At 51.6% G+C, this 11,833-nt stretch overlaps 1 protein-coding gene across 1 annotated transcript; it reads right to left on the bottom strand.

Moving 5' to 3' along the window:
* Nucleotides 1–4,315: 4,315 nt before the first annotated feature.
* IGFBP2 (insulin like growth factor binding protein 2) lies at nucleotides 4,316–8,513 on the bottom strand. Its single transcript, XM_009274963.2, has 4 exons — nucleotides 8,328–8,513; nucleotides 7,665–7,676; nucleotides 6,691–6,831; nucleotides 4,316–4,599 (listed from the first exon to the last, which is right to left on the bottom strand). The coding sequence occupies exons 1-4, from the start codon at nucleotides 8,445–8,447 to the stop codon at nucleotides 4,432–4,434; spliced, it is 441 nt and encodes a 146-aa protein (XP_009273238.1). The 5' UTR covers nucleotides 8,448–8,513; the 3' UTR covers nucleotides 4,316–4,431.
* Nucleotides 8,514–11,833: the final 3,320 nt, after the last annotated feature.

The raw sequence follows: 11,833 nt of genomic DNA on the forward strand, positions 1-11,833 counted from the left end.
TGCCGCAGCCGGCACCAGGGGGCGCGCCGAGCCTGCCTGCGCTGCCTGCGCTGCCGGGCAGGGAGGCATTGCTGCTGCTTTCAGCCACACAGGCACTGGTGCTCCTCCCCCCCGGCCCCAGCTAGTGGGTTAGTAAATCATACTCCTACCCACAAGCTACAGCTACAGCTATACATAGATACAGCCATACAGCCTTATACTAATTATTTATACTAAGTATTATTTATATTATACTAGTGTATAATTTTTATGCTACACTAAAACTGGAGTTTGCCAGCATAGATAACTTTTGTGTGTGTACACCAGAGCTGCTGGGGTTTCGGCTAGTACCCCACGTGCTGCTGGCCAGGTCCCGCTGCCCAACTGCACACCTGATTATCCAGAGTACAGAAGGCACAAAGGCGGCCCAGAAGAAACCCCCGAGCCAGGATGCAAGCAGTGACACCCATCACACACATGCACACACACACACACAGAGCCTTCAAGGCTGTGTGGCAACCCTGGGGAAACCTAACCAGAAGCTCTTTGCTCCCCTTGCCTTACTGCTGAATGTCTGCCGCTCTGCAAGGATCCTGGCAGGCTGCAAGCCCCCTTTGCTGGGCTGAGGGCTCCTGTCCTCCTCAGGCTCTTGACTCAGATGCAAAGGCCACCTCCAGCCCTTGAACTGGAGCATGGCCCCAGGCATGGCTGGGCTCAGGCACCTCTGCCACCCTCAGCCCTCCCTGGGCAGCACCTGGCTTGGAGCATCTTTGTGCCCCACAGTGCTACTGACATACCCCCCATGGCATCTCCTGAGCCACCACCAGCTTCCTCCAGGGGAACAAAACGGGGTGGTATTAAATGTTAATTTTGCTCCTTTTCCGATATTCTCCAGCTTATATCCCACCCCCCATCCTGGCTGTCCTCCTCCCCATCCCCTGCAGTCCCATGCGCTCACTGCCTCCTGTCCCCATACATTTTCCTGGTGCTCCCCACTGCTGCCCAGCCCCTCTGCATGCATCAATCCCACTGAACGTCCTGGCATGGGGTAGGAAAAAACAGATGGGGAAGCAACCTGGTGGTTTTGCCTTCCTTTGGGGAGGCCAAAGGGAAACCGCAGTCACCTGGATGCTGGCAGTTGGGGGCTACACAGGGCCTCTCCCTCAAGGCTGCAATTTTAATTGAATGCAGTATGCGTTGGGTTTTTTTTATTATTATTGTTCTTTGCCTCCCCATGGAGCCCCAAGCACTGAGCTGTGCCATCATGCTCCCTTAGGCAGCACTTCTCACCCTGGGAGGAGGTGCAGGACCTTCAAGGGACCTGTCTCCACGGCCCCATGAGTGGAGGACCTCAGCCAAGCCTTGATCCCACACGCAGCCCAGGACCCCCTGCACTTTTCCAGCAGCCCATTCTGGGCAAAGACTTCACATGGAAACACTAAGGCTGGCTTTTTGGCTGGCTCAAATTTTGCTCTCCCTGAGCAAGAAAAGGGGAGAGCCCTTGGAGGGTCCTCCACGGAAACCCATGGAGGTTTTTTCCCTGCAATGCCCCACTCAGCCAAGGAACCCTTTGCATGAGGTGCAGAGGAGACCAAAACCACAGCGAGACGCTTAAAGGAGCCTGGATGATTCATGGAGAACAGGTCCATCTGCTGGCTAATAAACAGCACAGTTGGATGCAACAAGTCCCTGACATACCAAGGTTGGGAAGCCAGAAAGAGCAGAGCTCCCTTCTCCTTATAGCCTTTGCCCAAGCATCTGCCAAGGTCCCTGAGGTCTCTGCGCTGGGTAGGACCTTCCCTTGCAAAGCTGCTCCCCTGCTCAAGCAGCCTCTCAGCAGCTCAGGGAGCTCCATGAGCATCACGCCGGACAGGGCACTCTGCCCAGCAAAGCAGGACACAACCACTCTTTTCCACCAAATATAGCTGCTGTCAGGCAGGGAGATGGTCTCTGCACAGGCACTGGCCAGTTGCTGACTCGAGAGGACTAAAGGGCACAGTTGTGTTTTGCAGATTCACAAGGTACCACATGTGGAGCAGGAATGTAGCAGGCCGGCAGACGAGCAACACCAGTTCCTCCCCGCTCATCCAGCTGGGACCAGTAACGATAAAAGGCCCAACTCCCATTGCCGCTTGTCCGGCCCACTGTTTAAACACACCCAGGACAAAAGCTGAACAGGCCCAAATTTGTGTGTGATGCATCAGGAAACGTGTCCTGTGAACAGAGGGGAGTGGGGAGGGGGAAGATGACAGTTTTCTGGCATCCCATTTAATTTATTCCAACTTTATGCAGTTCAGCTTTTCCAAAAGAGAAAAACACAAAAGAAAACTTCCTGATTCCTAAACAAAACAAAAAGTACAAACTGCAGATGAGAACCAGCATGTGCAACGTTTACATGAAAAAGCAGAACACCCTCAGATGTTAACAGAAAACAGGTAGCATTTTTACAGTTACTTGGCTTTGCATGCAGGTGTTTCCTTTCTCCCTCATGCGCTCTCGCTCCCTCTCATACACATGCATGTGCACACACCCTCACCCAACTTTCCAAAGGGGCTCCTTTCCCTTTCTCCTCCACTGTCACGTCCAAACCCCTGCAAAGTTGTGAGGGGCTTAATGTGCAGAAAGCACCTGTGCCCTCTGCACTCAGGATCTGAAATGTGGGGCCAAGAAGGGGGAAAAAACAACAAACCCCAGCACTCCCCTTCCTCCAGAGCCTGTTGGGCTTTTTGTTTTTCCTTATCCAGATCAAAGTCCCCAGATGAGGGGGGTATCAGCAGTGGGGACCCCAACATGGTGTTTCTCCAGCACCATTTGGTGTTTCTGAGGTGTGCCAGGAGCTACCAAGGGCTGGTCCCATCCCTGTGGGTTACGGTCAGCCAGACCCCACACTTGCCAGGGAACCTCCTTCCTCCACCCTATTCAACCTAACCCCACAGAGGACCTGGGATCTGGAGGCTGTTTGCTACTCAGAAGCATTTGCCAGAAATTGGGAGATGCTTTATTCCACACACACCCTTGATTTCATTTAAGGAAAGCCCAAGACTTTTACTGCAAGGAGAGGATTTTTGCAACTGCTCTGCAAATGGTTTCCATGTAAAAAGGAAAAAAAAAATAAAAATAAAAAAAAAAAATCTCCTTGCTTAGGCGATGGGAAAGTTATTTATTCTCAGCATCAGTGTGTTCTGTACAGAAAGAAATCAACAGGTGAAATAACAGCAGAGACACATCTCTCCTCGGAGCGGCATGTCCAGCGCAAAACCTCTCAGAGCGCCTGGAATCACTTGGATTTAATCTATACAAATGTCTGTGTGGGCAGAGGGGTGCATGTGTGTCAGGGCCTTTACAAAGCAAGATATATACTGTAATTTACTTACAAAAAAAAAAAAAAAAAGAAAAAGTGTGTGCTGAATAGCAGATGCTCACTCCAGTCCCAAACAAAAATGGAGGGACAAGGGCAGCTGCTCTTGGGAGTGCAGGTTTTAGATGGGTTTTTTTCCTATCTAGAAACAAAGAAAGAATGAATGAGAGAGAGAAAGAGAGAGAGAGAGACTCCTTGGCTTGTCATCCTAAATCTACACAGGCATCCTTCCACCCAGCCCCAGCAAGTTCACTTTAGCTCCCTCAGCATAAGCTGATCCCAAGAAATACTGGGCAATAGCCCTTCAAACCCCCTGGAAAACCAAGTGTTTAGCTTCACCGTCACTCAAAGGCCCCATCCTCCTGGACCAGCAGCTGGAGCCAGGTCCCTGCGGGGCTGGCTGTGCTCCAGCACCAGGAAGGGAAGCACCCAGGGGTGTTTTGGGCAGGCTGTCTCATCCTTAGCCCTTTCCCTCACTGATGCCTCCTTGGGGGATGCATCCTGACAACACCAGCATGTTCCAGCTGTGAAGCCAGGGTGTTTTCCTCCTTCCCTCCCTCCCACACCACATCCCATGCCAGGACTGATGGCCAGGCTGTGGCACAGGGGACCGGCAGGATACAAGAGGCAGGCGACAGTATTTACAGTCTTTGGTCTCAGGGAAGGAAGGGAAAGAGGGGGAAAGGGTGGGGGTTTTCCTTTGTTTTTTGTCCCCCTCCTGCCCGTGGTGAGGGGTTTTGCCCCCTGGGAGGTGTTGGGAAGCACACAGCGCTCCATGCTGGAGGGTGCGGGAAGATGCCGCGAAGCAGCAGGGAGGGCAGGGCCACGGGGTGAGGAGCAAAAAAGACCAGTTCTCTGGCTTACGTTGGGTGAAAGACTATAGGAAAGCAGTCCCTTCTCCTTGCAACCCCCCCACCGCCCTTCCCCTCCTGTCATCCCTCCCATCCCCAGCAGCTGGGCAGCAGGGGAAGGAGGGCAGCACGCAGGACCCAACCCCAGTCTCTTCCAGAGCCTAAAGAGACACGCTGAAACCCATGTAAAATCCAACACTGGGGCCACGGCGAGCTGCCTCCAGCAAGCAGGATCACGTCCATCTACTGGCTCCGCAGGGCATGTGCTCCCCGGTCTTCCTGCTCATGGGCTGTGTAGAAAAGGTGGCACTCGGGGTCCCCACGAATGGTGGGTGCACCCTGGATCACCTTCCCGTGGATGGGGTCCACACACCAGCACTCGCCCCGCTGCCCGTTCACCGACATCTTGCACTGTATGGAAAGGGACAGGCAAGGCATCAGAGGAGAAAATACGGGGACAAAACAACCCCCTTTCCCAGCCCCACCAGCCCAAAGCCTTAACACAAGCAGAGCTGGGGTTTCTTCAGTGATTTGGCACTAGTTTGGATTTAGGCAAGACTCATGGATGCTACACTCAGACACCTCAGAGTCTGTGCTGCACCAGCATCGCTGCTCCAGTGGTCCAGGCTGAGGGCTGGACCTCTTCCCCCAGGGGCTGTGCCAGGGACCAAAAAGCCAATTTTAACGAACCACGAGGGCAACTGCCCCTGAGATACATTGCGCTCTGTCAGCTGTGGATGAAAGCATCCATGGAGTCAAAAATCCCTGGGGGAAGAGGGATGAAACAGACTGACAGAGGAGCTGTGTAAGCTTCTTCTCACCTGCAAACTGGGCTAAACAAACTGAAACATGACAGCAAGGCCCCCACAGCCAGATGCAAACATGTTTCCAAACAGGGTTTCACTTTGTCCCAGAAGAGAGGTAGGGACCATGGCGCATCTGGACCTGGACTCTGCCGCTGCCAGCCTGGTCTGGTTAGAGAGAGGTTTCTTGCCCTAATGGTTATTATCCATCTCTTGCCCTGGAAGGGCTGTAGGCACTTCAAACCTGATGCTCATCGCTCCATCCCCAGCAGACATATCTCTGAATAAGGCATAGCAGGAGATGCAGAGGTTACTCCAGCAGGCCAGCCTGTGTGCACTCTAAGGCTGAATTCAAGCCATTTTCTGCAGCTGGACTGAGGTCAAAATGCAGCCTTGTTCATGGAAATAAAAAGCACAAAAAGAGAGGAAGAAAAAGCCTCCCCAGCAGGCGAGTGCATCCAGGCACCCTCCACCCGAGCACAGGCCCACAAGAAGTGGGAGCAACTGGGAATGCTTTTGCTGGCATCCACTTTCCAGCAAACGAAAAGGAGCTGATGCTTGGCTCTGGAAACCCAGATGGAGGGAAATGAGTATCACTTCACATTTGCCTTGTTTGCCCTTAACCAGGACAGGGCGGGGAAGAAGGTTTTTCCTGCAGCAGTGACCAGTGTGTAACCCATCTGCACCCTTCAGTGCAGGCTGACTTGTTTCCCAGGCACAAGGAGCAGCAGAGACTGTCTTTCCTTTTGCAGCGCACGCTGCATCGCTGCGTTGCCCAGGCTCATTCCCCAGACACGGCTCATCTCCTTATGGGGAATTTGCCAGCTCTGCTCCATGCACCCCTTCCAAGTGTGCTCCTGCTGGGGGATCCAGCCAGCCCGTGGGGCTCTTCGGGGGGAGGCAGAGGGTGAGGGTCCAGGCAGGACAGGGAAGAGATAAGGAACGGAGGAAGATTATCTCAGAGCCTTCTCTTTTTTTAATGCTTTTTTTTTTTTTTAATGCTCCTGATTAAAGGGTGAAAGTAGCCTGAGAAAAAGGCTTAGCCATGAAAACAGCAGGTTTTCTGGGGTCCCTTCCAAAGGCTCAGTTACACATAGCTATAAGGGATGCTCATATCCAGGTACTATTCACACATGGCTGCCAATCAACCCTTGACAAGCTGGTGTTTTGCTGCCCAAGAGGTTTTTCCTGGCTTTTTTTTTCCCCCATGCATCAGCCACTGACACCTGCTGGTTTTGCATGAACAAAGCCAAGAAGTCAAAATTCAGACACACATCAAGTCATTTGAGTCCTTTTGGGCCCCGTAAATACTTTCGGAAGGATGCTGCCCCCAATTCCCACCTCATCTGGAAAGAATCTCTCCTGGAGCTGTGGGACCAGCCTCAATTTGTGGAGAAAAACCAGTAAAGTGTGCTAGAAACCTTCTTGACCTCAAGAGAAGTGCTTTCTGCTTTGTTTGCAGGACTGGCCAGCATTCAGACCCTCTCTGCTTTTCCCCTGTAGCAGGGCCCAGCCAGGACAAGACTTGGCTCAAAGCACATGAAAACAGACCTGGACAGATAAGCAGCTCTCACAGGCAAGAAGGGGCTCTGAACTAAACAGATATTCCATCTCTGGGCTGCCTGCAGCCAAGCATAGATGTGGGTCTCATCTCACTAAGAGTGTGGCCAGCCCTGGGGGTCTGGGTCTCCCCACTTACCTGTTTGAGATTGTACAAGCCGTGCTTGTCGCAGTTGGGGATGTGGAGGGAGTAGAGGTGCTCCAGGGGACCTCGCTCATCCGGCAGTCGCATAGTGGAGATGCGTTCCAAGACCTGATCCAGCTCCTGCTGACAAGGGGTCTGAAAAGAGCCCAGAAAGCAGAAAACAAAACAAAAAAAGTCAGGGCAACGGGACCATTCAATGTTAACACTTTGGACAACGGAAACACCAGTAGGGATGAACACCTGCATGCACTTCCTCATGACACAGGTTTGCCACTGGGTTCCGCTGCAGACTTCACCTGCAGGCACCCAAAATCAGAGCGCTGCACGTCTGCACATGCCGATGTGTGGAGATCCACACAGGGAGACATGCATATCTCTCCCATGCGCCTCACATGGCCAAGAGCCAACATGACATCAGGTCACAGGCCCTGGAGGCACAGAGGAGGAGAAGCCTCAGAGATGCTCCCATGGGTCCCACTGGTGGTGACAAGTGATATGAAGCAGGACTAATCCTGACAGACCAGGAGGGTTTCCATAAGCATAGCCCAGATCCCACACCTGCGATGCAGTTTTGGCCCAGAAGTGCAACTCAAAGCATATGAGACCCCATGGGAGTCGAAGGGAAGCCCCAGGAATGAGAGCACCCAGCAAAGGCAGCCTCTGGAGTCATCCCTCTTGCTCCACAGCAGCCCCAAGCCAGTGCTCCCAGCCAAGGCAGCCTGGTTGAATTATGCCTGATGTGAGCCAGAGTGAGTCCACACCTCTCTGCTTTTGCAGTTGCTGTTTTTTTCCAAAGGAGCAGCAGCAGTGTGGCAGCTCTCTAAGTTGACGATGCCTGCACCTTATTTTGAACCTCTGCTTTGCCTATTCCTTGGAGGGGATGAGGGCTCTCTTTTAAAGCTCCTTTCTGTCCCTGCACTTCCCAGATATAAATACCCTATATGTTTATAGAGATACGTATTATGGACCTTTTGGGGTGGCTTTCCATCCCCATCCCATCTCGTTGCCTTGACCAAGCTGCCCACTAGAGGGAAACCACGGCCAAGGACTGGAGGGTAAAGAGACAGGGACAGGAAAGAAGGGGACAGGGACGACTCCGGGCACTCTCCCTGCTATGTAACAGCCCCACAGCCCATCCTCGGTGGCTCTGCCCCCCCCCCCCCCCCCCCCCCACCTGGACTGGGGCTGCCCTGCAGCAAGCAGACACCCTTCCACCTCCCAAATGCCCCTGGGCCATCCCTGGCACTTCCTTAGGGAAAAAGGGTGTGAGAAAGCTGGCCCACAGGCAAAGGGCACGCTCGCACCCCTGTGGAGGTAGGTGTTGAGCCAGCAGGACCCCCCTTCCCCAGCTCTGCTGTCAGGAGGTGAAGCTGCAATGAAAATAACGCCTCCTCGCCAGCACATCAAAGTTCATCAGATGGTGTGTTCGGCCCCAGCTTCAGGCCAAAACAAACGTTTGCTTTTCCTTTTTTTCTCTGTCCCTCTCCCCCCTTTTTCCTTTTTTTTTTTTTTTCCTTTTCTTTTTAAGACCGTTTGTTGCAGATGTCACTAAGGCTTTTGCATTCAGCATTTCCTGGTGAGCCCACAGCTGCCTCCATTAGCTCCCCATGCCCCCTGCCCTCTCACCCTGCCCGTCGACACTTCTTCAAGTCCTCGTGGTTGTGATGGGGCTTGCCGACTTTGCCCATCTGCCGCTGCTGCTCGTTCACTTTCTCCCTCATAACTGCCAGCTCCTTCATGCCCGTCTTCATGGGCTTCCTCCCACTGGCTCCGCTCAGGATTCCCGTGGTGCCATCCACGTGGTTCTCAGCAAGGATGCTCTCGGACCGGTCATCGCCATTATCTACAGGAGACAAGGCAGACAAGGAAAGGGTCAAGCTCAGCCAGGCGCTCTCACATGTTCATCCCGTCCTGGATCACTTTCAAGCATGGCCGGTTACCAAGCCATAAAAATCTTTGCATGCAAAAATTTTAAATTGCATTAGCCCTTTCATCTGGAAGGTGAGAATAGATCCTTTCATTCTGGCATTATTACCACACTAAAAGACAGTTTAGAGAGCAGGGGAAATCGCTGCTGGAGAAGCTCTTTCTGGTTTTTCTTTGACCTTCTAAATTACTTCCCGAAGAATGTAATTTTCCCATCAGAAGTCCAGTTGGGTTAGGGATGCCAAGTGTACTTCGGCTCCAAAACTTAGAACCACAGCGATTAGTTAACAATACCTGGAGTCCATCTATCATCCCCCAGAGTATCTCCAGGAATACTTACTCAATATTAATGTGCTAAAATAGATTCTCAGGCCTGCTTTCAAAAATACCTTGCCTCTGTTTTATGGCCACCCTAATTTCCCTTGGAGATCCTGCCATTTCAGTGATCGTCCTTGCCTTATTGTCTTTCACATCGTTTGTCAAACAGTGCATTACTTGTTTAGCTTCTACCTACTTCTGCATTTGGCCACTTCTGCTGACTGTGTAACAGCCCGACATGTCCCAGGCCCAAATTAGCCACTGCTGCAAGCTGCAAGACCCCTAGCTAATTCAGCCGTTTCAAAATCAGTTAGCAGAAATCTGGGGATAAACACTGGACTTTTTCCACCTTCTTCACTCTCTCCTTTGTGCATTTTCCCAGTTCACTGGGTGCTGCTTCTGAGAGCAATTCTTGCCAAAGTAGGACACGATGGTCACGATGCTGCAGACACCAGTCCCTTTGGACTTTGCAGTGGCAATGAGGACAGATCTCAATTCCTCCTGCTTGCTCCAGAAGCCCAGAAGGTGACAGCTGACCCCTCCTTGGTGCCTGGTGTGATCTGGCTGAGCTAGCACATCTAACACTGTATAGCTGGATCTAACATCGAAGCTGGCCCTGCTTTAAGCAGGGGCTTGGACCAAGACCTCCAGAGGTCCTTTCCAGCCCAAATTAAGATTCAACCCATGCACGCACATCACCTCTCACCACAATAACCCAGGTTAAGTACATCTCTGTATATATCTCTGTACACAGGAGCTCTTCAGCAGCTCCACAGGTCCCACACCAGTGACACACCAGGCCATTCTGGTCCTACAGTGGTGACAAACATGAAGTGTCTTTTAGCATATGCCAAGGAGAAACTGTAGCACCCAGCCTCCCAACATCAGCATTCTCTCCGGCACCTCCAATTTCAGCTTTCCAGCACTTATATAGAAGAAATCACATCAAACTCTGCACGACGGAGGGCAAGTAATGCTTTAGCTTGTGTAACAATGCTTAATTTATGGATCTCTCCTGCTTCTTGGAAGACCAAGCACTCAGAGCATTTACAGATTTTAACATTTCCTTTTTTTCAGAAGCTGCATCATGATGTTTTGTCAGGGCATAGCTCTACTATCATGACAAAGTGAAAAATCATAATAACAAGTGTTTTATTTCTGCCACAGCTTTCTAAGCTCTTTTCAGGTGTAACAACCCCAGGCTCACACAGGGGAAACTGCAAGAAGAGTTTTGTCTGACCTTACTCAGCAAATCTGCCTGCAGACTGATGGCAAGAGAACAGCCCAAGTAGGCTGGATCAAAGAGCCAACCCAGCCCAGCATGCCATGCACAAGAGACCATCAGCAGATGCTTGGGGACACACATCAGAAGCACCATTCCCAATCTGTGCTACAGACCAGCAGGAAAAGCACTTTCATGGCTGGAGACTGTATCTGACCCACAGGATTTAAAAGCCACCAACAGACCCATCCTTCAATGGATTTGTCCAACACCCTTTTGAACTTCCTCACCATTTTGGCCTCAGATCTCCCAGTACTGGGATCGTCTCACTTCCCAGAAATACTAACTGCGTTTGGCCTGCAGGTTTTTAGCTGCTTAGGTAGCAACTGAAAAGCAAACACGGGGCAAAACCAATCTGGCAAAGTCCATGACTTTCCTGAATACTGGTTCCAGATGAGAACTGGGAGCAGGTTTGATAGCCAGATGGGCGAGCTCAAAGTCTGGGCTGCTGCCTGGCGATTGCCGTCTGGCCATCATCCTAGGAACTGGACAAGGAATATTTTGAGCAGGAATCTTCTGTTTATACACCAGTCTCCCCGTTAATTAGAAACACATAGTGAGAAGAGAAAAGGCCATGAGGCCACCCTTCAGACAGGATCAAATGAAAAAGCACCGTGCAAGAGACAGGCAAGGCTGGCCAGGCTCTGATCCTCAACGAGCTGCTTAGGAAGGTTTTAGCCTTCTGACATCTTTTGTGCTTCTCTCCTTGGTGTCCCACCAAGCTGTCAACAACAGCAGAAGAATGAGCACAACAGCAGGGCAGCATCTCAGACAAATTGTGGTCCCCTGCTTCATTCAGAAAACCAATGGTACAAACTGACAGAAAAGCAGTGAACTGGAAGTGGTGCCTTCCCCCATCGATTCTCGCTCCTTCCTACCTCCAACTAAAATATATAGACATCTGCCCAAATAAGCACTACGCTAGTAAATGAAGGCGAGCTGGTAAGCCTCTTGTCAGCTGATTCATTCACAAAACCTGCTTCTGATAGTATTTTTGCTCATTTTTCTCACTTTCCAATACTAACAAATATCAGCCCAAAGAAAACGACCGATGGGAGCAAAATGTGCAAACCCATGTGCATGAACACACCCAGGGACAGGAGAGATTGGTCTTGGCTCCCCAGGCACCATCACAGGAGCAGAGACCAGGAAGGTCTGGCTGGTATCAACTGCAAGCTCTCCTCTCCAAGGCCAAGCCAGCCACGGTGAGCCGTATCTTTGCCCTGCTGCCAAGCTGGACTGATACACCTGTGGCTGGTGCCAGAGCCCCATCACAGCTTTTCCCTCTCCCAAATCCAGTGCTGCTCTTAGGAGGAGCTCTCCTGACCTGGGGCTTGCAGGGATGGCTCAATCACTGGGCAAGGGAGATGGGACAGAAGAGGTTGGCCCCACATGCAAAGCACCGGTGTTTCCTTCACATATGAGCTGCATGCACGGGAGGAGGCTGAACATCAGGTGTGATGAACCACATTTCAAAGAGCAAATGGGCCAGGTAGCAACGACAAGAGCGGAGACATCAAGCCTCGAGGTTGGGAGAACACTGAGCATGCCAGGAGCCAAACAACGCCTTTTACAGCCAGATAATGCTTTTTAACACTGACCAAAAGCAGC

Source organism: Aptenodytes forsteri, unplaced genomic scaffold, assembly GCF_000699145.1.
Source record: "Aptenodytes forsteri isolate BGI_AS27 unplaced genomic scaffold, ASM69914v1 Scaffold255, whole genome shotgun sequence".
In the NCBI taxonomy this organism is placed as follows: domain Eukaryota; kingdom Metazoa; phylum Chordata; class Aves; order Sphenisciformes; family Spheniscidae; genus Aptenodytes; species Aptenodytes forsteri.

Bases quoted from the DNA above. Each gene is read 5' to 3' on its own strand.
- IGFBP2 (XM_009274963.2), bottom strand. From the start codon at position 8,447: ATGAAGACGGGCATGAAGGAGCTGGCAGTTATGAGGGAGAAAGTGAAC. The intron at 4,600-6,690 runs GTAAGTGGGGAG...CTTTCCATACAG, and splicing joins GCTTGTACAATCTCAAACAG to TGCAAGATGTCGGTGAACGG.